This window comes from Petaurus breviceps, unplaced genomic scaffold (genome assembly GCF_028583685.1).
Source record: "Petaurus breviceps papuanus isolate PSGF00001 unplaced genomic scaffold, PetGlider_PUasm1.0 90897, whole genome shotgun sequence".
In the NCBI taxonomy this organism is placed as follows: domain Eukaryota; kingdom Metazoa; phylum Chordata; class Mammalia; order Diprotodontia; family Petauridae; genus Petaurus; species Petaurus breviceps.
Window position 1 is genome coordinate 4,439,558 of NW_027187374.1, and position 17,796 is coordinate 4,457,353.

Below are 17,796 nucleotides of genomic sequence, written 5' to 3' on the forward strand. Positions count from 1 at the left end.
AATGATTGTATCAGATGGAATGAAAAATGATAAAGAGGACATAAAACCAAACAAGAGAAGGAAAAAAGATCAGGTATTTTGCTTCCACCTGGATATAAACTTAGTTCTTTCTAGCTCTTTCTCTGGATGCACATATTTCTCTCCATCATGAGTCTTTTGGGATTGACTTATATCACCACATTGCTGGGAAGGGTCCAGTCTATCAAAGCTGGTCATCACACATACGTTGTGTCTGTAATTGTGTACAAATTTCTCCTGGTTCTACTCTTCTCACTCAGCATCAGTTTGTATAAGCCTCTCCAGGTCTCAATCTATTTTCTAGGTTAGTTGTTTTTCTTTTTTTTTGGAGGGCAATTGGGGTTAAGTGACTTGCCCAAGGTTACACGGCTAGTTTTTGTGTTAAGTGTTTGAGGCTGGATTTGAACTCAGGTCCTCCTGACTCCAGGTCCGGTGATGTATTCACTGCACCACCTACCCGTCCCTAGGTTAGTTGTTTCTCTAAGGAGGTATGTCACATTTTCTTCTATATGTTTGTTCTTTTGACTCTCTCTTATTGTTTCTTGATATCTTATGGAATCACTGGCTTCCACTTGGCCAATTCTAATTTTTAATGAATTATTTTCTTCAGTGAGTTTTTGTATTTTATTTTCCATTTGACCAGTTCTATTTTTTAAGGAGTTATTCTCATCAGTGAATCTTTTATCGTTTTGGCCAGTTATGTTTTTTAGGGTGTTATATTCTCCAGTATTTTTTGTATCTCTTTTTTAAAAAACCAAGCTATTAATTTTCTTTTCACAAACTTTTCCCTTCACTTTAATTTCTTTATCTAATTTTTCCTCTGCCACTTGTATTTGACTTTGTTTTTGTTTGTTTGTTTTTTGCCTTTTGGAGGGCAATTGGGGTTAAGTAACTTGCCCAAGGTTACACAGCTAGTTTTTTTGTGTGGGTGTTAAGTGTCTGAGGCCAGAAATGAACTTGGGTCCTCCTGACTCTGGGGCTGGCGCTTTACTCACTGTGCCACCTAGCCACCCGTGTATTTGACTTTGAAAAATTATTTTTCGTTTTTCTAGGAATTTTTGTTGGGCTTTTATCTGAACCACTGAACCACTTTTTTCTTCTTTTGTAGCTTTTTTTTGTAGTTGTTTTGACTTCATTGTCTTTTTCTGAGTTTGTGTCTTGAAATTCCCCATCACCATAGTAGGTTTTCATGGTCAGGTTCTTTTTGTTGCTGTTGTTTGTTCATTTTTCTACCCTATTGCTTAATTTTGAGCTTTAAGTCAAACTTGGGCTCTGTTCCTGACATGGCTAGGTGAGGTGCACTGTCTCAGGCTTCTGGCGTTCTTACACAGCTGTTTTCAGTGCTAGTTCTAAAGGTTTTGAATTTTTTGGTGCTTCCAAGGTGGTGTGATCTGGGGAGAGGTGTGGCCACTGTTGTCCTGATCTGCACTCTGGTCCTTAATCTGGGGCTGGAAGCAATAGTGCTTCTCAAGACACCTGCTCCCTTGTGACCAGAAGTTAGACTCTTCCTCGGGGTCCCTTACCCCTTATAACAAAAAGTGGTACCACTCTTCTTTGCCCTAGAACTATGACCCAGAAGTGGGTATTAGCAATAGAGTTGCCCCTTCATCTAGTGCTACCACAGGGGTCTTTTTGATGAGTTGCTAGGTCCCCTTGCTGTCTGGCTCAAGAGCTCCTGAAGATGATGCTGCTACCACCTAGTTTCAACATTGGAATTTTATTCAACTGGGCTCTGAGCGAGCCTCCCTCTCTTTATTACTTATCTCTCTTTCTGACCTCCTATATTGACTTGGGCTGGAAGAATTTCTTACACTCATCCTCTGTTGGCTCTGCCATTCCAGAATGAGATTTGAGATGTTATTTTAAAGTTTTTCAGAATGGAATGTTGAGAAAGCTCAGCTGAGTGCTTCATCTACTCCATCTTGGCTCCACCTGAAGAAGTCTCTTCTTAGTCCATTTTCAAATACATACCTGATGGCTCTTTTGGAGAAATGATTCAAATGCTTCCCTTTTAATGACTGTCCATTTGTTTTCTTTGATGAGTAGGATCAGATTTGCAGAGGTGTTATTTATAGATACCAACCATGCTTTTTAAAATGACTGCATAATAAGAATGTAACCACAGAAAGCCTGTGCTAATCTGGAACTATTTTTAAAAGGTTAATAAAGTTTTATATATATATATATATATATATATATATATATATCCTTTGACCTGGCAAAACCACTACTAGACCTATAACCCAAATAGATCAAAGAATGAAGAACTCATACATACAAAAATTTCATAATAGTTCTTTTTATAGTGGCAATGAATTGGAAACTAAGGGGGTGTCTATTTTGGGGGGAAATGGCTGATGGAATCCTGTTGTGCTACAAGAAAGAGAAACTTTCAAAGAAATCTAGGAAAATTTGTATGAATAGAGATTATAAGGATAGCTCCTTGGAAGGGATACAGAAGAGAGATAGAATACAAAAGTGGATATATTAAAAAAATTTTTTTTAAACAATATTAATCTAAATAAGGCTGATAATTATTTTCAGAGTGCTGTCAAATCAACAATAATCCCAGCATCAGACAACAAAAAAGGCATGGAAAATAATGTGCAAGAAATACCTTAAAATGAACATGAATATGATCCCTAAGCACATCTACCCGGAAGAATTTGCGTCCACATATTTCACATGTATACTTCTTCTCTCCATGGGTCAAGAGATGTTTATTCATATTACTTCTACATGAAAATACCTATGAAAAGAAAAAAATGACAATTAAGAAAGCTTTTCTTTTTCATGACTTGAGAGAAATAACTTAATGTTTGTTTAATACAAAATAACCATCTACAGAATCTCAATAGATACTGTGTTCTGAGTGGTAACATCAGTTGCTTGATTTGGCATTGATTTTTATCTTTACCATAAGAAGTTAATGACCTTACTATATAAAGACAGCTGGTATTCCCCTTTACTCCACCCAAACTTGCATGAGGCAGTTCTGACTTCTCCTTTAACCTAATTGTAACCCTTCTACAAATATGTAGATTGTCTATCTTGGTAAGAGAGATATTTCTTTGGGGTTTTAACATAAGAGAAAAATGAGGAATGGAAATTTTATAGGGAAAGTATCTTCTCAAAGTATGTGCTGAGTAAAAGAAATGTAAAATAAATCAACTGTTTTACCTAACACCCAGAAAATTACCAAAGATAAGACTAATATCCATTGGTGAGACTTCAAGAAGATAGGCACAGAGACAGTGATACACTATGTTTAGAGTTAATTGTTCCAACATTATGAAAACAATTTGGAACTATGTTTTAGAAAGAAAGAAAGAAAAAAAAAAGAAAGAAAGAAAGAGAGAGAGAGAGAGAGAGAGAAAGAAAGAAAGAAAGAAAGAAAGAAAGAAAGAAAGAAAGAAAGAAAGAAAGAAAGAAAGGTAACTAAAATTTCCATACTCTCTGAAACCAACATATCCTGATGCTAGGCATATACTCCAGTAAATTCAAAGACAGAAAAAAGTATCTCATGTATCAAATTATTGATAGCAGCAGTCTTAGATGGTAGTAAAGAAATGGAAACAAAGTAGAAGCTCATCAACTGGGGAATGGCTAATTAAATTGGCAATAAATAAATGGAATGGAATATAATTACATTGTAAGAAATAAAGAATATGAAGAACTCAGAGACACATGGGAAGACATTACTGAACTGATACAGAGTTAAATAATCAGAAACAAGAAGATGATTGAAAAAATGACTAAAGTAACATAAAGGGAAAGAACAACAAAAAAACCCGAAACAGAATGCTATTCATTACAGTCAAGATTGAACCTGTAGGAAGCCTTGAGAAAATAAATCTCACTTCTTACATTGCAGAAAAATATGGAAATACAGAATACTGCATATACTGTCAAACAAGAATGGAATATTGGTTAGTTTTGAAAATTTCTTTTTCCCCTTTAAAATCTTTGTGACAAGAGATGACTCACTAGGTAGGGGAAGATGAAGCTGTAAATTTAGGAATGGTGATTTAAAAACAAAAGTTACCAATAAAATAATCAATAAAAACATCTGGATGTGCATGGGGCAGGGGGAGGAGGGAAGGGCATTAGGGTAAGTTTTATACTTTACATAAAATAACACCAGTCAACCAATCACCTCCTGAAACTCCAAAATGGAAATTCACAGGAACACTGTAGCCAAAAATCTATGGATTCTAGGTCGAAAAATATTGCAAATATCTGGAAGAATTCAAGGACTAAGGAACCACAGTAAGGATAATACAAGATTTAGCGGTTTTCTTTATAAAGGAGCTGAGAACATGGAATATTATATTCCAAAAGGCAAAAGATAAAGGGTTACAGTCAAGAATAACTCACCCAATAAGACTGAGTATAATTGTACAGGCCAAAAAAATATACCTTTAATTAAATGGAGGACTTCTAAGCATTCTTGATGAAAAGACCAGAGCTGAAAAAACTTGCTTACAAACACAGGAATAAAGAGAAAGATAAAAATTACAGGTAAGCAAAAAGGAAAATAAAAGGATGAAATGTTTCTCTTTTACTGGGGAATGATACTAGAATCCCTTAAAAACTGTGATGTCATCATAGAGAAAGTCAAATAAGACAGAAGGCCTGTGAGTGATTTTTGTTGTTTTGAGGAGCTCAAAAGAAAGGAATAGGAAAGGGATAAAAGGATACACTAGGGAATAAAAGAGGAGGGAGATTTGTATAATTAATAGGGTATAAGTAGATGTCTATACAAACAAGTAAGAGGAGGCTGGCTACCAGTTGAACTTCACTTTCATCTGAACTGATCAAAAGAGAGTGTAACATGTAAACAAACACACACCTGAACACACAGAGAGATCATTTTAGAAATGCATTAAACTCAACAGGGAAAAAAAGGAGAGGGAAAAGGGGAGGGAATGAAAGGGAGAGGAGATCAATGGAAGGATTAGTCATAAGTAAAAAAAGAAAAAACTCAATTTCACAGGGGAGGATCGGGAAGGGGTGAAAATGGAAGAAAAAAGGGAGGAAGGGACAAAGCTATTATTTGGATCTGCAGAAAGCGAAGAAAAGAGGAGCATAGAAGTGAAAGCTGTTTGAGTCAAGCATGGCCAGTGGCTCCAAGGAGTTCGGGCTAAAAACTATTTAATGGGGATTAATTATTTAATATTTGTATTAAACAACTGCAAAATATGATAATGACATATTAAATTACCATAGGGGCTTCACAACACAATTTATTGTTCTTTTTGAAAAGGATTTGGGGGAACAAAAAATGTTGGGAATCACTAACATAGAGAATTGGTGATGAGCAACATTTGTTTTCCATACTTCTCTTCTTCTGTGTAAAAAGGGTTTGAGGAGGAAAGAGAAGAAAAAACATAAGAGAAGAGGGATTTAGATGCATAAAAATGTAAAAATTTTGACATAAATTCAGAACAGCTAAGTTTAGAAGTGAAGCAGTTAACTAGGAAAAAACATCTTTACAGTAAGGTTCTCTGATGAAGGTCTCATTTATGTGACACTATGGAATTGGTTCAAATAGAGAGGAGTAACAGCAGTTCTCCAATTTATAAATGGTCAAAAGACAGCAATTCTCAAGGGAAGTAATCTAAGTTTTTTACAATCATATGAAAAAAGACTCCACATCACTGTTAGAAAAATACAAATTAAAGCAACACTGAGTTTCCAACTCACTCACATCAGATTGGCAAAGTTGACAAAAACAGAAAATGATAGAGAGGCTGTGGGAAAAACAGTATCATTCTCAAATCTACCTAGCCTGCCCTAACCTCTCTCTAATTAGACAACCAATCTGGAATCTCTGACTTTCAGACATCTCAAACTGGATGTTCAATGGATATCTTAAACTCAACATATCCAAAACTGAACTCATTATCTTTTTCCCCTAAACTGCCTCCCCCTTCCAGGTTTCCTATTATTGTTAAGAGCAACACATTCCCCGCCCATCCCCTAATCCTGCCATCACCCCATCTTGCAACATATGTATCATATTTAACTCCTCATTATCTCTCACCTCCATATAAAACATTTGCCACAGACAGTCCATTTCTCCTTTGGAAAACCTCTCAGATATGTTCTCATCTCAGCTTTGATACTGCCACTACACTGGTCCAAGCCCTTACTACCTCACACTTGGATAATTGCAATAGCCTTCTGGTTGTTCTGCTTGCCTCAAATCTCTCCCCACTCCAAACCATCCTCCATTCAGCAGCCAAAGTGATTTTCCTAAAGTGCAGTTCCAACCATGTAGGTTCTTTCCTTAATAAACTCCAGTGGCTTCTTATCACCTCTAGGATCAAAACAGCATTTGGCATCTTTCATAACCATCCCTCTCCTACCTTGCCAGTCTTTTTACACCTTATTTCCTGATATGTACTCTTGATCCAGTGACACTGGCCTCTGGACTGTTCCACAAACAAGACATTCCATCTCTTGGCTCTGGGCATTTTCTCTGCTTGTCCCCAATGCCTAAATGATTTCCCTTCTCACTGCTGCCTACTGGCTTCTTTAGAAGTTTCTTTCAAGCCCTAAGTAAAATCTCATTTTCTACAGGAAGTCTTTCCCAACCCCTCTTAATTCTAGGGTCTTTCTTCTTTTATTTCTTATTTTTATAGCTTGTTGGAACATATTTGTTTGCTTGTTATCTGTCCCATTATACTGTGAACACCCTGAGAGTAGGGATTGTCTTTTGCTTTATTTTTGTACCTTCAGCACTTAACATAGTATCTGGCACATAGCAATTGCTTAATACATGTTTACTGATTGACTGACTAAAAGGTATATTATTGTACTTTTAGTACATGAATTTAATGGAATACTATTGGGTTGTAAAAAATGAAGAAAGATGGTTTCAGAGAAACCTAGAAAGATATATGTGGACTGAGGCAGACTGAAGCAAGGCCAATCAGTAAGATTATTCATACTATAACATCACCATTTAAAAAGGAACAATTTTAAAAGACTTAAGAACTAATTAATTTAATGATCAATCATGATTCCAGAGGAATGATGATACTAACCTCCTCCTGATGAATAGATTAATATGCAGAATGAGACACATGTTTAGACAAGGCCAATATGGGAATATGTTTTGCTTATCTATGCTTATGTTGTTGGGTTTGTTTTATTACTTTTTTAAATTAATTCACGGGGAGGTTGGAGGGAGAAAAGTACATGTGATAATTTTTTTTTAAATTAATTTTAAAAGTCTAACTTTGAAATGTTAAAAGTGATCCACCAGAGGGAAAGACAACAACAGAAAGTTTGTCTCCAACAAAACATATCTACCACATCCCTCAGTATTCTCCAGTTTCACTGCCTCTCCCCTTTGCTGAATAAGCCTTTCCCCTTTGAAGCTGCACCTCTCTGTGCTTACAACCTAAACTAAAGGCTAGCCATAGCAGCTACACAGGTGTTAGTGGTAGGAGTTTCTATCTACTCCCTGCCCCCTAGATCATCTTGTGGCTATGGCAGGTACTCCATGTTTCAGGACAGAGTGAGCATGAAACAACGGTTCTACTCCCCATTTTTCCTTTTGTGTGAAATCTTCCATTTTGTGAAATCAATTTGGATGAGATGTCTGTAGGAGTTAGACACAAAGAATAAGCAGGCATAGATGGTTTGGATCTGGATCATAAGTATCATTATATCACCTTTCCCCCAAAGCTTACCCATCTTCCTAACTTCTCTATTGTCATGAAGTGCACCAACATCCTGCCAGTTACACAAGGTTTCATAACCACTCTGCCATGCTGGACTCCTCACTTTACCTCAGACCACATCCACATTTACAGCTGTCAGATCTTGTCAGTTATACCTCCACATTTTTCACCTCACCCTAATAAGGACAACAATAATAGCTGACATTCCTATAATGCTCTAAGGTTTACAGATTTTTACAAATCTCATTTTATCCTTACGATAACCCTCAGAAATAAGTACTGCCACTACCCTCATTTTGCAGATGAGAAAACTGACACACAAAGAGGTTAAGTGATTTGCCCAGGGTTTTACAGTTATTAAATATCTGAGGCTGGATTTGAACTCGTGAACTTGAGAATCCAAGAAGAACGCCATATCCACTAAAATATTTATAGCAGCACTTTATGTCACAGCAAAGAAAAAAAAAAGATGTCAATCAGTGGGAGCTAAACAAACTGTGGTACATGAATGTAATAGAATATTACTGTGCTATAAGAAATGAAGGATATAATAAATCCAAAGAAGCATAGAAAGATCTATTTGCATTATTACAAAGTGAAATTAGTAGAGCTAAGAAAACAGTATACATGACTACAACAACGTGATAAGAATTATACAGAAAACTCAAAAGTGAATATTACAAAATTATAAAGAACAAGTCTAGGTTGAAAGAAGAGATATGAAAAGATATTCCCACTTCACCTCTTTGCAGAGATTCACAAGTGTTGTACACTTGCACATATTTTCAAACTTTTTAAATTTATTCATCAGTTATTCTGACTTTTTTTCATCTCCTTTTCTTCTTTAAAAAAATATTATGAGGGAAAAAAATACTATGAGGGGCGGCTAGGTGGCACATTGAAGAGGGCACCAGCCCTGAAATCAGGAGGACCTGAGTTCAAATCTGGCCTCAGATACTAAACACTTGTTAGCCGTGTGACCTTGGGCAAGTCACTTAACCCCAACTGCCCAAAGCAAAAAACAAAAAACAAAACCCCCAGAAAATACTATGATAAGGGATAGCTCTTTTGGGAGGGGCAGGGATGCTGGCAGAAATTATGGGTAATATAAAACAAGCAAAAGATATCAATAAAAATTTAATCCAGAAGAATCTCATATTTGCACACTAAAATAACTTGGAAAAAATTTTCTCATGTGTTTAAAAATCTTGCCAATGTAGATACAGTAGGTCTGAACCCATTTGTCAAAAATATAAAAATGCAGCATCTTCTGATTACTTTTAAAGGATGAGTTAACAGGAAAGATGGCAATTACTAACTGAAATTAAACAAACACTTTGCATTGTTAGGGGATGAACCTGAAAAATAAGTATGACTCAGTAAGTGAAGCCAACACTGCACTTCTCTTTGGATTTATGTATCACTGCGAGTTATCTTTTTCAGTTATTATGACTATAAAAATGAAATATCTGAATAAATGAACTTAGAACTAATTTTTGAATCAGTATAACATAGTGAAAACAAAAAGGTTTCTTTAACCATTCATGAAATATAATTATTTCTAAGTATTTCATAAAAATTATTTTAAAGGGGTAGCTAGATGGTACAGTGAATAGAGTCAGGAGGCCCTGAGTTCTGACACTTGACACACTTACTGTAGCTGTGTAACCTTGGGCAAGTCACTTAACCCCAATTGCCTTGCCTTCCCCCATCCAAAAAAAATATTTTAAAATATTGTCTTTTTCATCTTTATATTATCCTTTCTTAATTTCTATTTTTGTAAATTTTTTATGGTATACATAATATATTTGTAGTCTGTGTATGTTTACCTATGCAGTAGGAACTATGCTACATCCTGGGGATATAAAGGCAAAAAAAGAAAGAAAGAAAGAAACAATACCTGCTGATATTCTTTTGGGTGAGATAACATATATATATATATATATATATATATATATATATATATGTATATATGTATGTATATTCCTGAACCATATGGTACAGTAAGGGGAATAATGTATAATGAGGCTGGAAATAAAGGTTAGGGAGAAGGTATAAAAGGATTAAAAAGCCACAGAAGAGTTTATATCTAAGTCTAAAGGCAACAGGAAGTCACTGAAGTTTACAGGGTAGAAAGTTATACGCACTTAAGGAAAATGACTGTCAGCTATAGAGCATGGATGAGAATAGGGAGAGTCTTGGCAGGGAGGCCAATTTGGAAGCCATTCCAACAGAACAGGCAGGGGTGATGAGGGACTTAACTAACATAGAAGCTATGTGAGTTGACAGAGGGGTCAGATGCAAGACATGTTGTAGGGCAGAAATGCTAATATTTAACAAGTGACCAGATGTTTAGAGTTGAGGCAGGGAAAACAGTAAGGAAGCCACTGTAATAGTTGAGGCAATGATGATGATAGATGTGATGAGAGAATGGTTTAAAATGGTGGTTAAGTGAATGAAGAGGTAAGATGCAAGACATGATGTGGAGGTAAGAAATGGCAAGATTTTGCAACTAAATGGATTATCTGGAGTGAGGAAGAGTGAGTTGAGGATAATATTGATGCTGCAAATTTACTTAACTGGAAGAACGATGGTGCCCTCGACAGAAATGGGGAAGTTTAAATAGAGAGGTAGGTTTTAAATAGAGTGGGCTTTAGGGAATAGGGAAGAGGAGTAGTGTTTTGCATATATTGAGTGTTAAGATTCCCTATATGACAACAAAACGAAAACCAAGTGTCTAACAAATAGCTAGCAATGCATGACTGGAGTTTCAGAAACAGACTGGGGCTGGCTTTACAGATCTATGAACTATCTACACAGAGATCATTTAAACCCATGAGAAATGATGAATTTACTGAGAAAGAATGTTCTTTATTGTTCAGTTCTGTTGGGTGTATGACTTCCTCTGCTTACATTCACCAGCATCACAATAATAAGATGATGAGAGTTAAACTCTAGAATTGGGGCTTAATAAAGTCTAAGTGGTGAGGAGACAGTGTGGAGTTGAACTGGTTAACTATAAGGTTTGCAGACATTGGCTCAAGAGTTTAGATTTCTTGACTTTAAATCATGTCATCGCCCCATCCCCTACCCCCCACCCCCATCGCCTCCCAGTCATCTGGAAAGATCTTCAGCTATAGACTGGGGACACTATGGCCTCTATTCACTCTAGTTTATTTCTAACCACGTTAAGGAGCCAGATATCTCAGGCTGCTTTATTTTTTCCTTCATAGTAAATTTCCCCCCCTTAGTTTCTAGATACTTTATGTGAAATGGCACAGAAAGGTGGGGGTGGGGGAGAAGGGGAGGGACTTTTCCCCCCTCTACCAAAGAAGACTAGGCTCTGTTCTTTTAGGAATAGGCTTCTACATAATCAATTCTGCTACAGTTCTACTATCTGTGTGACCTTGCAAAAATCACTCAACTTTTTTGGCTTTCAGTTTCTTCATTTGGAAAATGAATTGATTAGATAGACTTTTCCACTGAGTTTCTGGTTCCTGCTACTCCTATAAGATGGCTCTGTAATTAGAGCATATTCAGCAACTTTTGATGTTTTACGAAGATGCTAAATATCTGTGATGGTTTTCTGATTGGTTTCTAGTACTGTGTACAGTGATTTGATTATGTTGTTGTTCAGTTATTTCAGTCATGCCCTATTTTTTGCAATCCCATTTGGGGTTTCTTTGAGAAAGATACTGGGGTGGCTTGCCATTTCCTTCTCTAGGTCATCTTGCAGACGAGGAAACTGAGGCAAAAAGGTTTAAGTGACTTGCCCAGGGCCACACTGGAAGTTGCAGGGATGCTCATCAAAATGACTTGGTCATTCAGAGTTGTTCTTAAAACATATCGCTGTTATAATATACAATGTTCTCTTTGTTCTGCTCATTTCACTCCGTTATTTCGTGCAAGTCTATCCGTGTTTTTCTAAGATCACTGAGCTCATAATTTCTTATTGCACAGTAGTATTTCATCACAATCATACACCACAACTTGTTCAGCCATTCCCCAATTGATAGGCATCCCTATAATTTCCAGTTCTTTGCTGCCACAAAGAGGGCTGCTATACACATTTAAGAACATATAGGTTCTTTTCATTTTTCCCTAATCATCACTGGAAATAAGACCTAGTAGGGGATATAGGTAGTTTAATAGATCTTTGGGCATAATTCCATATTGCTCTCTAAAATGGTCAAATCGGTTCATGATTCCACCAACAATGATTTAGTGTCTCAATTTTTCCACATCCCCTCAAGATTTGTCACTTTCCCCTTCAATCATTTTAGCCAATCTGGTAAGTGTAAAATTATTTCTCAAGGTTGTTTTAAATTCCATTTCTCTAATCACTAATGAGCATTTTTTTTTTGTATGACAATAAATTGCTTTGCTTTTTTCACTGGAAAACTGCCTGTTCATATCCTTTGACCATCCATCAATTGGGGAATGACTTGTATTCTAATAGAATTGACAAAGTTCTTTATATATTTTTGACATGAGACCTTTATCTGAGAAACTGTCTATAAAACTTATTCGCCAATTTTCTGCTTATATTAGTATCAGATTTAGAAGGAACTTTAGAGGACATCTGGTCCAACCATTTTATTATACTCATGACAAACTGAGGCCAAGAGATGTTAAATGCCTTACATTGCATAGGGAATATTTGAGGAGGGATCTGAATGCAAGTCTTCCTGACTCCAAGTCTAGTACTCTATCTACTACACTCAGGCCTTTGTGGGTAAGGCCCAATAGCTCAAATACCAAGTAACACAATCTAGCTGGAGTATAGAGAGGAGATAAGGCAGATACACAAATACATCATCTTTGATGTTATTTCAAAGTGATAAAAACCACATCCATTTCTATTTGACACAGCCAAGTCACAGTGAGAACTTTCCTTTCTGAATCTTTGGGAGTTATGGTGGTAAAGAGGTAGCAGCTTCAATAGAAGAGGCCCCACATCAGGCTGCTGTCTGTTTCCATAGGGGTTAACTCCTCTGTGAGATAGGGGAAAGGCCTGTTTGGGGACATGGCCAGTGGCCTGGAGGCCCCTGCTACAGAATTCCTTACTGATGTCTGAGGAGAGGCAGTGGTGGTTTCACCAGCTTTGTTCATCCTCTCCCATGCATCTCTCCCTCAGGTGCCTCACCACTTCCTCTCAGTGCAAGAATTGGACAGCAGGATACTGGTGTCATCATGTATATTTTTTCCTTTTATTTATTTCAGATTGCAGAATGGAATACAAATCTTCCCATGTTTCTCTAAGTTTTTCGTAATATTCCATATAACAATCATACCACTCTGATGGGTGCCTACCTTTGATTTTAGCTTTTTGCCACCATAGAAAGTGAAATTAATATTTTATGTTGTATGTATATATGGGCTTTTTCTTTCTGGGTCAATGATTTGGCATTATCTGTAGGACCTCTTCTGTGAGGCTTTGTCCTCAACGTCCTTCACTTGTCAAAGAGCTTCTGCATCACTGTCACTGTGGCTCTGGGAGTTCTAGACCAGGCTCCTACAGCTCTCGGCTTGGTCCAGGAATACCTTACTGCTCTGTCACTGTCACTGTAAGGTCATACGGTTTCTTGCTCTCCTGAGAAGCCATGTAGTTCTGGAAAATTGGGGTGGGTGTGGGTGTTACAATTTGTACTGGTGCAAAGGGTACTGAATTACTGAAATACTACCTAGTACTTCAGTAAGTGTTCTTAAAGCACTCAAGATACAGATATAAGTGGTAGTGCTGATTTCTCTTTTCCATCTTAGTCTGGCACCCAATTAGTTTTCAGTGTCACAGAAAAAGCAGACTTGGCAATGCAAAAGGGAAAATAAACATTTTAAAGGTGAGTAAAAAGATCAGTTGTATAAATTTTCCTTTCTGTCTCTATACTTTTTATCTTGGCTCTACATTATAAATGCTGTGGATAAGGCTAAGGGAGTAACAGTGGAGTGATTAGAAATAAAGAAAATGAACACATGGTCGGAAAAAAAAAATCAGAAAAACTTGCTTCTTTCAGCATATACACTTTACTCTAAAGTGAAAAGATCAAAACAAAAAAAGACATAATAAAAGTGTCTGGTCATTTTAATTTTTCAAATAAATATTATTAACCACTCTCATAAAACAATAGTATTGGTCTCTACTATTTATATAACTTTAAAAGAATTACTTTTTTAGTGCTCTAAGACTGAAATTTTTAGTTTACTTCCTATTTCTTGAGAAAAATAATCTTAAGTAAATAAAATATTGAATAATCTTGAGTAAAAACTCTATATTTGCTTAAACCAATGATAAATTGTTACCTTTCCACATACAGGACATCCTGAGGGCTCCTTCTTATATCGAACCACACTTTCTCCACTGGTTTCAAACTCTTCTCTCTTCACACGCCTGACTCCTTAAATTGCCAAACACCACCCCCCAGTCAAAAGAGAAAAAAAGAAATCAGTTTTTACATTCAGTAAAATGAAAGTTATCCCTGCAATTGTTGAATGTCCCATGTTATTTATGGTGATATGTTATAGTACTTTATACAGTAAACTATATACTACTCTGCTTTTGGCTTCTATTCTGATCATTCTATTCTGAGAGCAAAAAACCCTACTGTTATTGGAAAACAAACACTGTGTCTATGATAGTATGACTCTTTTTTCAAATATATGACTTGTAGCTCACTCACTCAACAAGCACTTATTAAGAACCTGCTTATATGCAATACTGGGCTAGGTACTGGGTATATAAACACATCCTCACCCTCAAGTAGCTCACATTCTCCTGGGAAGATTTAACACACCTTCATACAATGCAAAACATATTCAAAAGCAGAATCAGGAAAATGATAGACACAATAACTATCACAATGTAAATATAAAGAACAATAACTAAACAACTGAACGCGAATGCTGCAAAATTATACTAACCAAGTTTGGCCTCCATAAAGAGATGAGGAAGATAATTTCCCTGATGGATGGGCTGATGGGTACAGGATACGGTATATGAGATCAGACTTTTTTGTCATGTTGTTTAGCTATGAAAAACTTTTTTTTTCTGTTTTTATTATAAGGGATGGCTATCTGGGAAGAGTCAGAGGAATACAATGGGAAATACAGGTGATATAAAGACAAAGTGTATTTTTTAAAGTCAAAATAAATACAAAAAGATTTTGTTGGGGGCAAGGGGAGTGTTGAGTCATTAACATCTGGGGTAATCAATATGAGTCTCTAGGGCCGTCTTGAAGGGAGCCAGAATTCTGAAATGCAGAAGTGAAGAGCGAGAGTCATGGGGAGTGAGAAGGGAAGGGAGAAATACAGCCTGTGCAAAGACACAGGCACACAACTATCAGGTATAAGGTACTGCAAATGGCTAGAGTGAGGAAACATGTAATCAGTCTGGAAAGGTAAGCTGGAGCCAGATGGGAAAGGGCTTTAAATACCAAACATAAGATTTTGTACTCTAGCCTGGAAGCAAAAGGAAGCTATAGAAGCTATCTGAGCAGGAGAACCACAGGGTCAGGCCTGCTCTTCAGTAATATGAAATTGGCAGCTCTAAGGAAAATGGATTGGAGAAGGAAGAGACCAATTAGGAAGTTATGAAAATAGTTCAAGTGAAACATGGTTAGGGCCTAACTAGACTGGTTGTGGTATGAATACAGAGAAGGGAACAGATAGGAGATGTTAAAGAGGTGGAATCAATAAGACCTGGTAACTGATTAAATATGTGGGGCATGTGAGAATGAAGCATCAAGCATAATTCCCAGGTTGTGAACACAGGTAACAGAACAGGGAGTTGAGGAGTAACAAGTACCTGGGTCTAAGGGGAAAGAGGATGAGTTCTGTTATGAACATGTTTGAAATGCCCATGGAACATCCAGGTGGAGATGTCCAGCAGAGAGTTAGGGACAAAGGATTGGACCTCAGAAAAGAAATGGTAGGGGTAACTGTAGATGTGGGATTCCTCTGGATAGAGACGACAGTCGAGCTCATGGGAACAGTTAAGAGAGCGTAGGGAGAGAAGAAGACAAAAGTTGGAGCCCTGTGGTATATACACAGACATAGCAAGTGAGATGTAAATGATGATCCTACAAAAGAAACTGAGAAGGATCAGTCAGACAAAAAACAACAGAACCACAATAGCAATGCCATTAAAAATGAGGAGTAAGAGAGAATCCAGAAGGAAGGGTTAATTTAACAGCAGCAGATACTACAGAGAAGACAGGAGGAATAAGCAATGAGGAAATGCCACCAGATTTAGCAATAAGGAGATCATGGATGACCTTGGAGAAAGCAATTTTAGTTGGGTGATAGGAATGGAAACCAGACTATTAGTCAATCCATCAGTCTTCAGGAGTTTGTTAAGGGCTAGCAGGTCTAAGCTCTAGGGCCACAAAGAAAGGCAAAAGCAGTTCCTATAACCAGGAAGCATGCATTTCAATGGGAGACACATGTAAATGATAAGATATATAAGACACATACAGAACACATGTAAGGCAATCCTTGTTCAGCTTTTAAAAAAATTCAAATCCTAGTCAATGTCCATTGTCTAATCAATTTGGAATGTATAGCTTTGTGACGAAAGCTTTCAAAATGGCATTTCAATAATCTTATTAATACAATAAAAAGTTTTCATATGTAAAACCTTTGTCTACCATTGTCACTACATGTTTACTTCATAGTCACAACCATTACACCAACATATGACTAAGCACTCTTTCATTTTTTAAATAGCATTAACATTTTTGTTTCCACTGGAATGTCTCTCTTGCATTTAGCATCTTACATATCCACATGGAACATTTCTTCTCTAAGCTTTTTATGGGAAGTGAAATTCAATATTCTCTGTTCCTAAGTACAGTGGTCTAAGTGATTTTTAATTTATATTGATACATAATATGATACTGCAAAAGGAAATAATGGCAAAAGTATTCACTCCAGATGTATTCACCTTCCAAGTGTCTCCTCTGGTGATCCAGCATGACATCCTTCCGGTAGAACATTTTATTGCATACCTCGCAAGAAAATTTCTTATCTCCATGCTTCTTCTTATGTTTGGAGAGGTTACTATTGGTAGAGAAGAATCTGAAACACATCTCACATTGGAATGTCTTCTCATCTGCCCAAAGAAGGAAAAAGATGCTTTCAAACAGTAATTATTTGTAGAAAAAATATATAACATACCCACAGCAGTTACCTTCATTCATAATGATAACAAATATCAGGAGGGAAAGGCAAGGAAAAATCATCATGAAAGAAGCATAGGATGAATATTCCCAGAAGCCAAAATCGACATTTAAAAATTTCATCTGTACCTATGAATTTAATAACTAAAAAACTCCCAAAGCAGTCTTATCTAAAAATATCTACCCTATTCCAATTATATAACTAAAAAAGAATGACAGCCATAACATTTGGGAAGTTCCTCCTTTGAAAATGACTTTTCAAAGCAAAAAAATGTTATTGTTCTCTAAAGAAAGTTGCTCTTCTGTAGCTTTTAATATGAGACCAGAGAAAAATTGTCAAAAGTATTCATTTTTCTGTTTAACACAGGCCAGGTGGTTGGGCACAAGGGACAGGAGAAACTAAGTGATTGTATTATGTTTGTAAACTTGCACATTTATCAGTTATCAACCCCACTTCAAAATATGTACATAGTGGTTTTAATATATAGCCAAATTATCCTTTTGGATGAAAATTAATGACATCCTAAGAATATCATGTAATTTTTTTACTGTTGTGTTTTCTCTAACTTCTTAGCTCTAGTCAATATATATATATATATATATATAATTTTATTCTTAATGCAAGTTTATTTGTGACTTCCACTGGCAAGTAGAGTTATTCAGATAAATGAAGCATTTTTTTATGGGAGAAGGGAAGTTAGGGCTTGTGATTTCATGTCTAGGGGTGGGGAACCTGTGGCCTCGAGGCCACATGTGACCCTCTAGGTTCTTAAGTGCAGCCCTTTTACAGAATCCAAACATCACGGAACAAATCCCCTTAATAATTTTTTTTTAATTTTTCTGTTAAGTTTGGATTCAGTCAAAGGGCTGCACTAAAGGACCTAGGAGGCCACATTTTGCCTCGAGGCTAC

At 36.5% G+C, this 17,796-nt stretch overlaps 1 protein-coding gene across 7 annotated transcripts in view; it reads right to left on the reverse strand.

Annotated features, from left to right (window-relative positions):
- Nucleotides 1-17,796, reverse strand: part of PRDM15 (PR/SET domain 15) — a 207,776-nt gene that overhangs the window by 64,962 nt on the left and 125,018 nt on the right. For all 7 annotated transcript variants that reach the window (XM_069074875.1, XM_069074874.1, XM_069074876.1 and 4 more), the window contains 3 exons: nt 16,651-16,818; nt 14,013-14,107; nt 2,636-2,767 (listed from right to left, as the gene is read on the reverse strand). In XM_069074875.1, coding sequence (XP_068930976.1) covers nt 2,636-2,767; nt 14,013-14,107; nt 16,651-16,818 — 395 coding nt within the window. The remainder of the gene's footprint in view (nt 1-2,635; nt 2,768-14,012; nt 14,108-16,650; nt 16,819-17,796) is intronic.